General features: G+C 41.6%; 2 protein-coding genes across 4 annotated transcripts; one reads left to right on the top strand and one right to left on the bottom strand.

Annotated features, from left to right (window-relative positions):
- The first annotated feature begins 8 nt into the window (after positions 1-8).
- Positions 9-4,555, top strand: LOC127410867 (MAPK/MAK/MRK overlapping kinase-like). Of its 2 annotated transcripts, XM_051646082.1 has the most exons (12): positions 9-269; positions 566-680; positions 776-865; positions 954-1,024; positions 1,118-1,196; positions 1,276-1,324; positions 1,400-1,578; positions 1,655-1,756; positions 1,863-2,036; positions 2,217-2,337; positions 3,241-3,429; positions 3,529-4,555. In XM_051646082.1, exons 1-12 carry the CDS (start codon positions 239-241, stop codon positions 3,598-3,600), a joined length of 1,272 nt encoding a protein of 423 aa, XP_051502042.1. In that variant the 5' UTR covers positions 9-238; the 3' UTR covers positions 3,601-4,555. The 2 variants fall into 2 exon arrangements, with proteins under 2 accessions (XP_051502042.1, XP_051502043.1); XM_051646083.1 differs by lacking the exon at positions 9-269 and having other exon boundaries at positions 786-865; positions 3,529-4,550.
- A 28-nt stretch (positions 4,556-4,583) lies between these two features.
- LOC127410865 (WD repeat-containing protein 20) lies at positions 4,584-12,175 on the bottom strand. Of its 2 annotated transcripts, none has more exons than XM_051646078.1 (4): positions 12,084-12,175; positions 8,641-8,823; positions 7,151-8,467; positions 4,584-6,005 (listed from the first exon to the last, which is right to left on the bottom strand). In XM_051646078.1, exons 3-4 carry the CDS (start codon positions 8,378-8,380, stop codon positions 5,952-5,954), a joined length of 1,284 nt encoding a protein of 427 aa, XP_051502038.1. In that variant the 5' UTR covers positions 8,381-8,467; positions 8,641-8,823; positions 12,084-12,175; the 3' UTR covers positions 4,584-5,951. The 2 variants fall into 2 exon arrangements, with proteins under 2 accessions (XP_051502038.1, XP_051502037.1); XM_051646077.1 differs by having other exon boundaries at positions 11,899-12,167.
- Between the last annotated feature and the right edge of the window lie 5,090 nt (positions 12,176-17,265).

Genomic DNA, 17,265 nt, shown 5'->3' on the forward strand with positions numbered 1-17,265 from the left:
GCGATCAGTAAATAAAATAATAATAATGAAACAAAACAAGCTTTAATGGATTCATAATCTAACGATACTAATAATCAATATATTTATAAATGCGAGGTGTTGCGACAGCTGGATTCTGAATGTCCTGTGATATGTGTTCATTAAATGGACATTTGTTCTGCTGTAATTAGACATTCTAAACGCTTTGAAATGAAAAACTAAATTCAGCGTAAATGTGTATAAATGAGTCGCGTCATCGATGGAGCGTCAGAATCACCTTATACACAGAGGTGAGAATCATCGATTAACATTGAATAATATCGATCAGGTGCATGTTGACCTCGGGCTGCAGGTCAGAGTTCAGGTGCGCTCCGTTGTCATGGTGACCGCTTGTCTCGCGCAGAAGCTTCATTAGAATGAATGTTTGTGTAATGAACACATGAATTAAATCTCGCCTTCGTTTATTTGACATATACTTTAAGTGCTCAGTGTGTGTGTGTGATGCGGAATGAACAGTACGTCAAATCGACAGAAACATTCACTCTTTTAATGTCATATACTTCATCTGTATGTTTTTGATTTGCAGATTACAGAATCATCAAGAAGATCGGAGAAGGAACGTTCTCCGAGGTGATGAAGGTCCAGAGTTTGAAGGACAGTAAACATTATGCCTGTAAAACCATGAAACAGACCATCAAGAGGTATGACGTCATCTCAGCCTGGCCATGACCCTGAGGTCACATGTTTAACCCCTTCATATCCTTCACTTGATCAGTAATATGTGACTTGTTGTCAGTGTGGATCAGGCTCATAATCTGAGAGAAGTTCAAGCCATGAAGAGGTTGAGTCCACATCCAAACATCCTGCAGCTTCATGAACTCATTTAGTGAGTATTGATCACCACTGCAGTATATGAGTCCCAATATCTGCAGATGATTGACAGATCCAGCTGATCACACACTGTTGTTTTACAGCGATCGTGACACTGGAACTCTGTCGTTGATCTGTGAACTCATGGAGATGAACATATACGAGCTCATTAAAGGTGCCGTATGTTTATTTCACTGACATCATTGTGAGGTTTAGGATTTATAATGTGCCGTGAATTACAGCGAGACCAAATGATGTTCACCTGCAGGGCGGCAGAACCCGTTACCGGAGAGTAAAGTCAAACACTACATGTATCAGCTGTGCCGGTCTCTGGATCACATGCACAGGTGACTCTAGTGTACACTTCACACCCTCAGTAGTGTACATCATGTGTGACTCGAGTGTAACTGTTGAACTCTGTTGCAGTAATGGAATATTCCACAGAGACGTGAAGCCTGAGAATATCTTGATCAAAGTAAGTGAAATGACATGAATTCAAACTGTCGTGAAGAGCTTTTAAACGTGTCAATAGCGTGTCTGTTCCTCACAGGATGACGTGTTGAAGCTGGCAGACTTCGGTTCCTGCAGGAGCATCTACTCCAAACCTCCACACACGGAGTACATCTCCACACGTTGGTACCGAGCGCCCGAGTGTTTGCTCACAGATGGTCATTACTCTCAGAAGATGGACATGTGGAGTGCTGGATGTGTCTTCTTTGAGATCTTCAGGTGTTTGAATGTTCATATGTGATGCGTTTGTTATTCTCATCATCCTGTTCTGATCGGTCATTCCAATGTCTTCTAGTTTGACTCCTCTGTTTCCTGGACGGAATGAGTTGGACCAGGTCAACAAAATCCACGATGTTCTCGGCGCTCCAGACGGTGCACTGCTGCAGAAGTTCAAACAGTAACTAGATATTAAAAACAAGACATTTTGAAAATAATAATTCTTCTCTAACAACAGGAAGTGCAGGAGAGAACGCTTCATCTTGTGATGTTTGTGTCTGTTGAAGGTCTCGTGCCATGCGCTTTGATTTCCCTCCTCGTAAAGGCTGCGGGATTTCTCAGCTCATTCCTCATTGTTCTGCAGTTAGCCTGTCTCTGCTGCACCAGATGTTGACCTATGACCCTGACGAACGCATCAGTGCGCGCACGGCACTGCAACACTCCTGCTTCAGAGAACTGCGGTGAGCTGCGACTCATTTCATGAACATTAGTCTCACTTGAATCACAATATACAATCACATCCATCTGTTTCTGCCGTTCAGTCATGTCTCGACCTCAAACACAAACCCTTCTGTCACAAACACCCCACAGATGAAGTCTTGCAATCGTTTACGCTCGTTCTTTCTCGTGATCTCTCGTAGGATGGCTGAGAGAAAAGCGACAAGTCTGCGTAAGGTGATCGGGGCGGTAGTGGGAGAATCGAGCGGGACGCCCGCATCTGTCGATCAACTGTGGCGAATGACACGACAGGGCAGAAGACAGGTAACGTTTCAGAGCATCGGTCAATAACTGTACCTGATTGGCTGATGAACTGAAGCACTCACTCCTCTTACTGTCACTTCCAGAATCTACCGACAGTGACAAAGGAATATTCCGGTTCAATACGAGTTAATCTCAATCGACAGCATTTGTATCATAATATTGATTACCACATAAATTAATTTCGACTCGTTCCTCCTTTTCTTTAAAAAAGCACAAATGTGTGTTCCAGTGAGACACTTACAATGGAAGTCAATGGGGTCAATCTGTAAACATTAAAATACTCACTGTTTCAAAAGTATAGACACAAGACATAAACAATATGTGTGTTAACATGATTTTACTGTCATAAAATCACTTACTAACCACATCTGTGGAAAGTTAGAGAAATTTTACAACTTTGTTGCCATGACGACATAACGCTGCAAACCCTTAAACATTTTAAACAACTTTACATCTCAAATAATGCACGAGTTTTAACAGAAGAATTAATGTAAGTGCTTTTATAAAATTATAAGCGTCACATTTCTGCCTTTAAACCTCCAAAAATTGACCCCATTGACTTCCATTGTAAGTGTCTCACTGGAACACACATTTGTGCTTTATATAAAGAAAAGGAGGAACGAGTCGAAATACATTTTTGTGGTTATCAATATTATGCCACAAAATGATTGATCTTAACTTGTATTGAACCTGGAATATTCCTTCGACGTGCACAAACTCACATTGAGGCAGTTTTGTGATGTCAGTGGTGCAGAATTACACACTTCTCTAAATTAATCCAAAATAATATACAGGATATCAGCATCTCTTAATGCATTTCATGTTCTAAAATGGCAAACAAAAAAGTTTTAATCTTTAAACAGGTATCAGTTTTATCAAGTGTTACTGACTTCTTCTCTGCAGCATATTAAATTCGCTGGCGACCCTCTCAGCAGACGAAACGCTGCACATCATTACCCATCATTAGAGCTCCCGAAACTCAACGTTGTTGTCCCGACTCCAAAAATCCTCTACCCAGTGTCCACCTTCCCAGCTCGGACCATTTCACACCGCGGCTCTCTTCCTGCCATCTCCAAAAAGTGCCACTCACGTGTGAGTAAAGCCTTCACACTAGAGTTAGATGATTACATGTGATTATGAAGAGTTATTAACAGTTGTTAGTGAAATATTTTTGTTTCCTGATCTGAAAAGCCCAAAGAAGAGACGCATCGACTGAAGAGTTACTACATGCCGCCGCTAGAGCGCAATCAAGACGATTACTGAAGTCTGAACACAACTGATGATGAATGCACGTAATATTGCCACTAAAGGCCTTCGCTGCATCCTACAGATATTATATTTGCTCACTTCAATTAAATAGGTTTATTTTGTTCCAACACATTGTTTTTCATGTCATGTAATATTGCACTAAATGTCCTTGAGCACACACACACACGCACACACACACAGTTTTCAGAACAATACTAGCTCATATGGATTTAGTGGCAGATCAATGCAAACTATAATAACACATCACCAAACAGATATTGATTACTTCAGTGCATTTTGTTTCTGACATTCATTCTACATTAGAATATTTTAACTTGTCGAGCAGCTCCGACACATGCCAATGGTTTCTTTCACTGACTTCAAGAACTCTTTGCTCCTGCTGTTCTTTCATATGAAATATTTCAAGAGATTGAAACATGCAGATTTTATTGACTGTGATTGGTTACATAAGAGTTGACTGAGCTAATAAGAAATGCTGCATTAGTTTGATCATAAAAGGGATTTAATTTGCATTTGTTGCAAATCACCATGTTTTTACAACATATTGTTGTAGTCATCTTAAATTTGTATTTCTTTTAAATGATTTCTTACTGTATCGGTCACTGCTGTTTACTGATCCACAGAACATTTAAAACTATTAGATAATTAATTATTGGTTTATATTTTACATTGATGACTTTAAAATGTACCACAGTACAGATATTAAACTTTTGACATGAAACTGCAAAGCTAAACATAGAAAACAAGGTTTTTCTTTGTTGTGATGAAGTATCAAATACAAATATGTTTTTGAAGGAATGTTGATTTACCTGCTGTTTAGGACCTGAAGTTGATGTTATGTGTTAAAACAGGAAAAAAAAACATGTTTATTCAACTATACTGGACCATCAAATAAAAGGTAAATGCCCAGTAATAAAAGGAATACTTAGTCTGGTGAATTAAACATCATCTAAACACAATACACACAACACACAACATCCATAGACTTGTTTTTAATGAAGAACAAAATGTGAAATGTCGAATGTTGACCACATGAATCAGAAATATGAGCACTTCCACACTGTCGCCTGTTAGTGTATATTTCATGAACAATGATTGGTAGTCACAAAAAATGGTCCATTATTATGTTCAATAGTGTCACACTGTAACAGAGGTGTTTTTACTGGGTATTTCTTAGTGTTACATAGAATAACTTTGCTGTTGAGAAGCAAAATATGAACTTTTGAATCTCTATCATAAGATGTTTTCTTTGTCATTTAAACTTCCTGAGCTTCATACATTTGATTTGAGCAGATTAACATCTGTAATAACAATTAAGCGTTTCAGCTCCGCCAAATCTCTCATACATTAATCTATCAAAATACATTTGGATGAATTTGTACAAGAGACAGGAAGAAAAACAAAAAACAGAAACCTGCATATTTAAGATAATTTTTTAATATTATTAATATGTATATTTTTCTGCTTCAGAAATATCACTATTTCCTGTAATGATGACAAAACGTCCTCTAGAGTACTGATCATTTGCTTTTGTCCCATTAAATCACTGAATTACAATATTATACATATAATACAAAGCAGATTTTTATCCGAAACAATATTAAAATAAATGCTCAATAGATAAAAAGTCATAATTCTCTGTTATACCGGTCCGTGAGTCCTCGCACACAAAAATGTAAAGCCATTCTCTTCTAATAAACTATTAAGTGCAAACGAATTTTCTTTTAAAAAAACTATGATTGCAGCATCCAGCTTTTTCAGATTCAAATTTCAAGACAGAGGATATTAAAGCCAAGAGTGTCAAGGCCTTCCCCAAACCTCTTTTTTCTTTTTTTGTCTTTTTATCCTTTATAGTTACAAAAAAAACCAAAATAAAATCAGTGCAAAGTTTTCAACAACGGGACTTGATTCTATTCCGTATGAAAGAGGATGAAAATAAACCTTATTAAAATGGAATCGGGATGAAGTGAGTCTTGGGTTCGTTGCCTCTCGTTTTCACCACTAGATCTCGCAGTGTACCGAGTTCAAGGCAGACTCGTATTCACCCATGATTAAATGATTTCCCACACCTTAACCAAGCTTCAAATACACCAGAGATAAAAATCATAAAGTGAGAGTGAAAACAACAACAAAATCCAAATAAATACTTGGGAAAAGAGGAAAAAATAAAAGGAACTGCATTTTAGCGGCACATCCTTTCCACTGATGCACAAATTCAGCGTGTTAACTGATCACACGGGCCACCGGCGAGGAAGATATCAAGAACCGAGAGGATAAAGAGAAATCAATGAAGAGCAGCGCGGCGAGATGCGGCTCCTAGCAGCAGGAATATTGTGTCTTATTGGCTATACGACTGTTCCGCTCGGAGAGTTGGCTTGATTTTGTGATGACAATAAACCCTGAAAAAAGAACAAAAAGAGTTTCTGAGAGGCCATAATTATCATGTCTATATTCTGACACCCTTACATGTACAAATGTAGCAATTATGAGAAGGTACATACTCATACAAGATCATACTTGATGGTGTAATGCTCTGTCATTACCTTTATGTGAAGTTTATGTCAAACAGGAATATAACAGGGCAATTATCTCCCTTTACTACAATGCAGATCACTCAACACAGAATCATTGAAACACTGACATGTTCTTGATGATTTCTGAAATTTACTTCACCCTTTTCTAAACCTATTGATCTGCCCTTCTGTTTACATCTGCTAACTGAGATGAAACCTCATAATAAGCAACTGAATTGAGATGCTCTGAACATGCAGTAACTGCACACATCACACAAACGCCGCTCCTCCCGCAGTGCAAGACACTTAAAATCGATTCCAATAGAGGGAATGACATGATACTTTAATAAGTTTAAAACATACCCAGCACTAAAACACCCTGTATGCAGTGTGTTGACTGTCTACACTGAAAGCGAGCTGTGCGACATATAACTAATCCAAAATAATTCCAAATGACCGACTATAATTTTTGCTTTTGTTCTTCAAGTGTCAGGTGATGTTTCTTCAGCACGCGAATGGAGGCGAAACATAAAGCAAACGTCTGGGCATCAGACTGTTTAAAACCGGCGTATTAGGATCAGTTGTCATTATCGATTCGACTACTGACTAATTTAAGCATCTCTGATTCACTATTGCGTCACTCAACGGACTGTCCGAGCTTGTTTAGAATAAACACGTTGTAAATATGAACCTGACACAACAGCGGAGCTGTAATCGTGAGTTTTCATGGTTAAATGATCACATCAACCATGTGTAATCGTGATCTCAAGTACTTTTTTGGTTAACTGTACAGCCTCACCAAAACGAGATATCTAAGAAGACAGCATAATGTGGCCTGCTGAGGATTGAACAAATCGAGAGCAATCTACTCTAATTTTCTCTCTCTCAGACAGTGTTACCTAAGGGGATAGACAGCTACTTCACATGTCACATAGACAGCTGAACGCATGAATACTGAAGAAAAGTTCTTAGACTCTTGAGCCCCAAATCAAACCACTTCACCTGGAACATGCGATTCAAACAGAACTTACCACTTTGCCGGGTCTCGCCCATGTGCAAATAAATCCCTCTTGACAAGCGGTAACGATACAGTCTTCTAGAAAGATGAGAACTGTGAGTCTCTCGTGTGCAATCTTTTTACAGATGAGCGGTTCGAGCAAGGGCACGTCCTCCATACGAGGGCACATCTGCGTGCCCAGGGTCTTGGCGGGGTCCGTTTTGGTTTTGGTGAGCAGGTTGAGTTTATCGCTGCTCTTGCTGCTTATGTGACCCATACTGTGATTGCGTTTGTGGTCTTTTTCGGGATGCCGATCTTTGCGGTCGTGCAGCGAGAGCGTGGCGAACTTGCTTACGCCGGTGGCGATGGGGTTATCCGAGACGGCACTCTTGCTGTTGGCGCTGCCAGAGGCCGAGTGTGGCAGGCTGTTGGAGCGCGGCAGTGTCGCTGGGAGTGAGTTGCCCGGCGTGCTCGCACCGCTGTTGTTACTGCCATTGGCGCTCGGGTTGTTAGTCGTCGTGATCACCGCGGCGCCGCCTCCGCTTCCTGTGGCGGGCGGACTGGTGGCGTTCATCACGTTAGTGTGTGTCCTTGTCCGGGACAGGGGAAGGTGAGGGAAGAGGATGTCCTCCGTGAGGTCCCATAGGCAAAGCTGAGTGTCCTGCCCCACCGAGCCGAAGCGATACGTGACACTCACCGGCCTGCTGTCCGTTGAGTTGCGTTTGGAGAGGCGTGACTGCGTGCTGTTAGCCCGGTCGCGGCCAAAGTGGATCTGATCCTGGAAGTCCTCGTCGCTGCCGCTGAACTCCATGGGGTCGCTCTCCTCCACGCTGGTTGTGTAGTGGTCGAACGCCACCACGCTAACCCAAGACTTGTGTCCGTGTCCGCGTGCGATCACCCGACAGTCCACGAATGACCACACGGTCACTAAATCGTCCTCACCGCCTGCTACGATGTACTTGCCGTCCGGGCTCCAACACACACAAAGAAGCCCGCCGAAGTAACTTTTCATGGTCCCGTGCAGTTCGACCGCATCAAAGTTAAAGACCCGCAGGAAACCGTCCTGACTCACGCAGGCCAGGAACTTCCCATCGGGAGAGAAGGCAAACTCGTTCAGCGCTCCCTCCCCGACCATCCACTTGAGCAGAGGGTTGCGCGTGGACTTGCTCTTGCAGGTATGAACAGCGTAGTTGTCGCCCTGCTTGAGCAGCTGGTAATGAGGCGCTGTGGTGCCGCATGTGTGCTCCACATTATACAGGTACATGTTTCCACTGGAATGAGCGACTAGGAAGAGACTCTCGGAGCCTGGCACCCACTTCACACATGTTACTCTAGATTTATCTATAAGTCTCTGAGTGTTAGAAGATGAACAGGAGAAAAGATCTGTTAGATATGTAGACAATACAGTCAAAATAATTTAATCATTTTCAACAAAAGAAACTCAATTAGGTAAAAAAAAAAATACAATACAATTACTTACAAATCAACACTTCTGAAACAAGTTGTAATAATGTCAGCACTTACTTCTTCATTAAAGAGTTTGCTCGTCTCTTTCTTGATGGGGTCAATGAGCTGGACCTGCCCGGCCGAGAAACCCACCAGCAGTGATACGCTCTCGGCCGTGGCTGTGAGATGGTTGAAGTCATGACACGTGGGCTGCGTTCCCTTGTATATTCTCTTGTCTATCGGCTTACTCAAATCAGCTGCCTGTGGCCATAAATACAGAAATCAAGACTTTATTATCAGCAATGCCTCAAAACAAAAGGAAACTTTTGAACTAAATAAAGTATTTCTAGGCCATGCCGTTCGGTATCATTAGCACAGCAGAACCGACACATTCAGAAGTTTCCTTTAAAACAAGAACATTTCATAATGAGGTGTCATTCACAAACTCTAAGGATCATGTGATTGTGATTCAGATGGCCAGCAGCTTATCATGAAATTGGTGCGTTTCCTCGTAGTTTTACTGCTACACGACTCCTCCCTAACAGGGTTGCGCGGTTTACCGGTACTAACGAATTATCACGATACCAGAAAAAATAAAACGGTACGATATCATCTTGTTGCTAATTTCAGTACCATATTTCAGTATGTTGTCATTAACAAAACTATGTGAGATGTGATAATTTTGAGATGAAATCAATGAACATTTGAAAATAAAATAAAAAGCCTCTGGATATGGCCAAATGTGATCATTAAACAGCAGAAGGATGTAATTTAATTAAATATTATACAGTCATGTGCGCTGCAGGCTAGCTGTGCTCTGTTATATGATTCACACACACACAAACGCACCACACACTCACGCACGCACAAACGCAACACACACACGCAACACTCACGCACGCACAAACGCAACACACACACGCAACACTCACGCACGTGCAACACTCACGCACGCACAACACTCACGCACGCACAACACTCACGCACGCACAACACTCACGCACGCACAACACTCACGCACGCACAAACGCAACACACACGCACAACACTCACGCATGCACAAACGCAACACACACGCACAACACTCACGCACACCTATTTCTCTCTTCTTACTGTTATCCAGCGCTATATATTTTTATCTTCCTTTGAAAAGCTGTGAAAGCGTAACCGTTGATATTATCTTTTGCTGCTGGAGCAAAAATTACATTTGTTGTGGTCTCACATTCACCAGCATTCAAGTTTACCCAACTATAATTCTACTTCCGCTCTGCAACCGGATATGAGAAAGAGTCCATTGTGTTGTGTTTTATCTGCTGTATCTAAACACGACACATTAAAGGGATAGTTCACCCTAAAATACATTTCTCTCATAATTTACTCATCCTTATGCCATCCCAGATGTGTGACTTTCTTCTGCTGAACACAAATTAAGATTTTTAGAATATTTCAGCTCTGTAGGTCCATGCAATGCAAGTGAATGGTGACCAGAACTTTGAAGCTCCAAAGACTCCAGTGGTTTAATCCATGTCTTCAGAAGGGATACAATTGGTTTGAGTTAGAAACAGACTACAATAAAACTCTTTAATCACTATAAATCCTGCAGTCTCTTGGCGATTGTAATTTCAAGCTCGATTACACTTCCTTGCACCAGCTAGCGCTCTGCATTTGTGTCAAGCACTAGGAAGTGTAATCGATGATTGTTCCTAGAGACTGCAATGGCAAGATGTACAGTGAAAAAGGAGTTATATTTTGGTCTGTTCTCACCCAAAACCGTTTAGATTCTTTCTGAAGGCATGGATTAAACCACTGGAGACGTATGATTACTTTTATGCTGCCTTTATGTGCTTTTTGGAGCTTCAAAGTTCTGGTCACCTTTCACTTGTATTGTATGGACCAACAGAGCTGAAATATTCTTCTAAAAATCTTCATTTGTGTTCTGCAGAAGAAAGAAAGTCATACACATCTGGGATGGCATGAGGGTGAGTAAATGATGAGAGAATTTTCATTTTTGGGTGAACTGTCCCATAATCACACATATGACTGGTCAAAATTATAATATAAACTGTAGATTATTGATACGAATACACCTTTAATCTAGGACGTCATGATCCTTGTTTTCGCTTTGCTTAACCCCTTAAGTTCAGTATAAAGAGTCTAAAACACACTTGATTGAAATGAACTGAAATATCTATACTCTTTACATGCCGTTTCAGTGGCATTTACACCCTAATTTGTTTGTGTGCCTCATCAGAGCTGCAAGATTTGTGATGACGTCACGAGCAATAAACTGAACACACACATCAAATCACTCATGCAGTTCATACATGATCAAACACATGAATTACACTTCATACTGGAATAATACTGCAGTGAACATTCATGTTTTACTGATCAGATTTGATAAAAAACACGAGTAGATGAACAACTCCTCACAGCAGATCAACCGTACTCAAACTCACTTATTAGCCCCGTTCACACATGCAAGCAGGTAAATTACAGGAAAATCGTTGGGTTGCCTTTACTGGTAAATGTACCACATGTGCTGTTCACCATCAATCTGGAAATTTATAGGTAATGATACAACTTTTCATTAAGTTAAGTTCATTAAGAAATGCCAGTGCAAAATTTACCAGTATTTTCAAAAAGATTGTGTTCACACATGACCTCTAACCTGAAATTTGCATGGGTCAGTGCAGGTGTCAGTGTGTAGGCCCTAAGCTGTAGATGTTCGTTAGTATAACACACACAGACAAACACAAAGACAGACACACACTCACACACACAGACAGACACAAAGACAGACACACACACAAACAGACAGACAGACAGACAGACACACACACACAAAGACAGACAGACAGACAGACACACACACACAAAGACAGACAGACAGACAGACACACACACACAAGACAGACAGACAGACAGACAGACACACACACACACACACACACACACACAGACAGACAGACAGACAGACACACACACACACACACACACACAAAGACAGACAGACAGACAGACAGACAGCACACACACACAGACAGACAGACAGACAGACAGACAGACAGACAGACACACACACACACACACACACACACACACACACAGACACAAAGACAGACAGACACACACACACACACACACACAAAGACAGACAGACACACACACACACACACACACACAAGACAGACACACACACACACACACACTGACTGACACTGACTGACGGGTCACTTTGATTGGCACGTCAGGAGTGAAACAGCGCGTGACATTCACACATGACGAGTTGAATGATCTTTATTAAGTGTTTAAATCAAAGAATGCCGCTCTCACCTTCCGGACGCCTTTATAGATGTAGAAGTAAAGCTCCCGGCCCACATTAAAGCAGATTCTGTCGCCGTTCCCGGACTGGTCGTTGACGTTGACGAACGTGACTCGGACGGGGTTCGAGCCCTGAGAGTTGAAGGGCACGCGGTTCGGTCGGCTGTATTCGGAGTGCGTGAGGAGTTTATACGCACCTTCCCGCGTGCTGAACTGACTCTTGATCTCGTTCATCTCCTTCCCTCCTCCATCCGCCGCCATCTTTAACATTTACATTCATCTTCCGCAGACCCGGAAATGACGCACCGCGCATGCGCACTAACATCTACTTACTAATCAAATACGAGCGTTATTATTGATGTGTGAGTGTGTGCGCGTGCGTGCATTTGTGTGTGAGAGAGTGTGTGTGTGTGTGTGTGTATATTTGTGTGTGTGTGTGTGAGAGAGAGAGTGTGTGTATTTGTGTGTGGTTGTGTGTGTATTTGTGTGAGAGAGAGTGTGTGTGTGTGTGTGTGAGAGAGAGAGAGAGAGAGTGTGTGTGTGTGTGAGAGAGAGAGAGAGAGTGTGTGTTTGTGTGTGTGTGTGTGAGAGAGAGTGTGTATTTGTGTGTGTGTGTGTGAGAGAGAGAGAGAGAGAGAGAGAGAGAGTGTGTATCAAATCAAATCACTTTATTGTCACTCAACCATATACACAAGTGCAACAGTGGGTGAAAGTCTTGGGTGCAGTTCCAAGCAACATAGCAGTATGACAATTACAATAAACATCTGATTTACACATAACACAGTTTACACATCTGTTACACAATATACAATATACACCTAATAATATACAATACTATATTATTGTATTGTATACCCCCCTCCCCCCCATCATGAAGTCGGCTGGTGCGGGTCCTGATGCTGCGATACCGCCTGCCTGATGGTAGCAGTGAGAACAGCCCATGGCTCGGGTGGCTGGAGTCTCTGATGATCCTCCGAGCTTTTTTCACACACCGCCTGGTATATATGTCCTGGAGGGAGGGTTAAGGTTAGGTTAGTGTTCCTTTTTTCCAGGTGGGAGAGAGCAGTGTGTATTGTAGATGCAATGGCATCATCAGTGGAGCGGTTGTTGCGGTAAGCAAACTGCAATGGGTCTAGAGAGAGAGGCAGCACAGAGCAGATGTAATCTCTGATTAGTCTCTCAAAGCATTTGCTGATGATGGGGGTCAGAGCAACAGGACGCCAGTCATTTAAGCAAGTGATTTTGGATTGTTTTGGAACAGGCACAATGGTGGACGTTTTGAAGCATGTGGGGACTACAGACAAGGAGAGGGAAAGGTTGAAAATGTCTGTAAAAACACCAGCCAGTTGGTTCGCACATGCTCTGATGACGCGGCCCGGAATGCCGTCTGGACCCGCGGCTTTGCGGATATTCACCCGTTGGAAGGATCGGGTTACATCCGCTACAGAGACGGAGAGTGAACTAACCTCTGTAGCTTCGGCCGCAAGAGCTCTCTCCGCGAGGGCGGTGTTATTTCCCTCGAAACGAGCATAAAAATTATTTAGCTCAACCGGGAGAGAGGCAGCGGTGTTCATGGCGTAGTTTGTATTCCCTTTAAAGTCTGTGATGATGTTAATTCCCTGCCACATGCTTCTGGAGTTGGTGGTGTTAAACTATCCTTCAATCTTGTTCCTGTACTGGCGTTTTGCTGCTCTGATAGTTTTAACTGGGCATAACTGGCTTGTTTATGCTCCTCCGCGTTCCCGGAATTAAAAGTGGAGGTCCATGCATTAAGTGTCACATGAACATCGCTATTAATCCAAGGTTTCTGGTTGAGGTAGATTCGTATTGTTTTGGTCGGAACAACGTCCTCTACGCACTTTCTGATGAGTTGCCTGTAAGCAGGCAAAAGCAGAATGGAAGAGTGCTCCGATTTGCCAAATGGTGGGTGGGGGAGGGATTTGTAGCCATCCTGGAAGGGAGAGTAGCAATGGTCCAAAACCCATTCTACCATATCAAACACCTTTTCGGCGTCAAGTGAGATGGCAGCGACCGGAGATTGATCATACGCTACTGACCACATAATATTGATGAAACGAAATGTTATCAGAAGAGCTGCGGCCCCGAATAAACCCCATCTGATCTATATGTATAAGAGATGTCATAACCTTACTTAATCTGTTAGCCAACATTTTTGACAATATTTTTACATCTAGTTGGTTCAGGGAAATTGGACGATAACTCTTACACTTGCTTGGATCTTTGTCCTTTTTAAGAATCAGACTGATCCAGGCTTGTGTCATGGTTGGTGGAAGCTTAACATTCTTTAATGATTCAGTATAAACTTCAAACAAAAGTGGAGCCAGTTCTGAAGCATAGGATCTAAAAAATTCTGCAGCAAAACCATCTGGCCCCGGAGCTATGCCTGTAGGTAGGGACTTAATTACCTCGTCAAGCTCCTCCAAGGTTATCTCAGAATCAAGAGAGTTTTTTTGCTCAGTCGTCAGTTTAGGGAGTTCTAATGGTTCCACAAAGTTTCTAATATCTTCATTAGTAGATGAAGACATGGAACTATAGAGATCAAGATAGAATTCTTTAAAAGCATTATTAATATCAATGGCTGAGGTAAAAATTTCACCACCAGCAGATTTCACTGAGGGAATGGTAGAAAAAGACTCTCTTTGCTTTATATATCTAGCCAAAAGCTTCCCTGCTTTGTCCCACGACTCAAAGTATGACTGTCTTGCCCTGAATAACCAAAACTCCGAAATAGTATTATATCTATATTTCAATCGGGTCAATTCTCTGTGGCCATCAGATGACATTCTGCACTTCAGCTCTGCCTCTGCACTTTTAATATTTCCTTCCAACTCCAAGAGTTCTTGTGCTTTGGATTTTTTGGTGAATGTGGCATACTGTATGATCCGACCCCTAAGAACCGCCTTAAGTGCCTCCCAAGCCACGCCCACAGAGGATACTGAGGTCCAGTTGGTCTCTATATAAACATTGATTTCAGCCTTTAACATTTGTTGGAATTCAGGATTTTGCAAAAGGGATACATTAAAGCGCCAACTATATGATTTATTTTTCTCCATATATGGCAACACCTCTAAACTCACCAGAGCATGGTCCGAGATTAAAATGCTTCCAATTGAGCAATCTGCAACAGATGAAATTAGGGATTTGGATATAAAAAAAAAAATCTATTCTAGAATCAATCTTATGGACTGATGAAAAAAATGTATAGTCTCTACCAGATGGGTTCAAAAGTCTCCAAATATCTGTAAGACCAAGATTTTTACACATCCTGTGAAGTGTCACCGTTGCTCTAGGGGGCTTACACACTTTTGCTTCACTATGATCAAGAACTGAATCCATCAAAAGATTAAAGTCTCCTCCCAATATTATATAATGAGGGGTGCCAGCGGCTTGCAATATCCCTTCATGATCTATAAAAAAGCCCTGATCATCAATGTTAAGTGCATAAATATTAGCCAAAATAAGACTTTGTCTCTGAATTTCAGCTAAAACAATAATGACTCTTCCTAATTTATCTTTAATCTGTTTGAGACATTTGAATTGTAGATGTTTACTTATCAGTGTAATGACTCCACTGCTCTTACTTGAGCCAGCACTATAAAAAACATTTCCACCCCATATCTTCCCAAATTTTTCAGTTTCCTGCGGAGAAATGTGCGTTTCTTGAAGAAACACTATATCATATTTCTTACGCTTAAGAAAAGAAATAACCTTCCTTCTTTTTATGGGGTGCCCCAACCCATTCACATTCCATGTGGAGAGAGATAGTACACTCATATTAACATTTGACATTTTGATATAATAGAAAAAATAAATTGTGTGCCAAAAACAAAATTATGAAGACCACATTTCAACATTAATGCAACAATAAAACCCCGAACTTCCCCTGGAACAAAACAAACAGAAAAAAGAAAAATGTGCACATTAACCCCACGCACGAAAGCGCTAACCGGCGTCAGTCCCTTTAAACTCAAAGAGTCCATGTACGCCTACGAGAGCCCCCGCAACAACTTTGCCATCGGATTGCTCAATTTTGCCTCACAAATTTGTAAGGCAAAATTACATAACAGAAAATATTTTGTAAAACAAACCCCAGCCAGTAGGCAGAATAAACACAAAGAACGTGTAGACTCATTCACAGAACTGTCTCAGAGGTGTGTTCCTTCATAAAACAAATTTCAGCCGATATAAAGCCGTTCAGTTTCCTCGGTCAGACAAATGAATATTCAGTGAGCCAGCTGTTATGAGTGCAGCAGATGACATAATCATTCCAATGTCCCACGAAAATACTCCACAAATCATAAGCACAAGGAACTGACAGATTCATCCATAACTGTCCCGAAGTAATGTTATTTAACAAAACAAGCTCCAACCGCTAGGCGGAACAGCACAAAAGGAAACGAAACACACATCCCGGTTCCTCAGGTGGTCAAGAGTCAATTCACTCGGAGGCCGCATAAAAGTATATCCCATGATTTACACAGTCCGCCAACTTTATAAAAGACATCCTTTGTGTGGGCATGTAGATATTTTGCGGTCATCCATTCATTGTAAAAGTGATCTTCCGTCAATGCAAAAGTTTCTTTAAGGAAAAGTGTTAATCCACAAAACAAAACAAACTCCAGCCGCTCGGCGGAGCCAACGCAAAAGGAAACAAAAATAGCATCCAGCTTCCTCCGAAAGCCAGAGTATGTACAGTGAGTCAATCCACTCACAAGAAAAACACCCAATGGTTACTCACCCATTGTTTCAATAAAAGACATTGCCTGATTGGGACATGTAAATACTCAGTCTGGCCAGAAACATCAGAGCAAAAGCTGATGTAAGAGTTTCTTGCATTCCTTAAACCGATCACATTTCTCTCTTGTCGAGTTCGCAAAGTCCGGGAAAAAGAAAATATTGTAATTCTTCCAAGAAAGCTTTTCTTTGCTCCTCGCCCATGTGCAACACGAGATCTTTATCGGATGATCTCAAAAATTTGGCCAGAATCAGTTAGGGTTAGAATCGGGGCCTTCCTCCCTCAGCAGATCTGTGAGCTGGGACTCTGTGAGCTTACTCGATTTCCAGCTTGTGACCTGTTATGTCGAGCAGACTCGGGAAAAGCTCATCTCGGGATTTCACCATATCTCTGCCCTCCTCATGCTCAGGAATTCCAACAATTCGAATGTTATCCCTGTGGCTTCTATTCTCAAGATCTTCAAGCTTTTCAAGAACACGTTCCAAATCAACTTTGGACGTGGGCGGATTAGCGGCTAATTCCCTCTCTGATGACTCCAATTAATCGATTTGTTTTTCAACATCTGTCACTCTTGTGACTAGCTCAGAGAATTTTTTCCATCGCCATAATCGATCAATGTATTA

Source organism: Myxocyprinus asiaticus, chromosome 20 (assembly GCF_019703515.2).
Source record: "Myxocyprinus asiaticus isolate MX2 ecotype Aquarium Trade chromosome 20, UBuf_Myxa_2, whole genome shotgun sequence".
Taxonomy (NCBI): domain Eukaryota; kingdom Metazoa; phylum Chordata; class Actinopteri; order Cypriniformes; family Catostomidae; genus Myxocyprinus; species Myxocyprinus asiaticus.

Coding starts and splice junctions, on each gene's coding strand:
- LOC127410867 (XM_051646082.1), top strand. CDS start 239: ATGGAGCGTCAGAATCACCTTATACACAGAG. Junction 681..775: donor ATGAAACAGACCATCAAGAG/GTATGACGTCAT, acceptor ACTTGTTGTCAG/TGTGGATCAGGCTCATAATC. Junction 866..953: donor CAGCTTCATGAACTCATTTA/GTGAGTATTGAT, acceptor GTTGTTTTACAG/CGATCGTGACACTGGAACTC.
- LOC127410865 (XM_051646077.1), bottom strand. CDS start 12,156: ATGTTAAAGATGGCGGCGGATGGAGGAGGGAAGGAGATGAACGAGATC. Junction 8,824..11,898: donor TCTATAAAGGCGTCCGGAAG/GTGAGAGCGGCA, acceptor TTATGGCCACAG/GCAGCTGATTTGAGTAAGCC. Junction 8,468..8,640: donor GCAAACTCTTTAATGAAGAA/GTAAGTGCTGAC, acceptor TCTAACACTCAG/AGACTTATAGATAAATCTAG.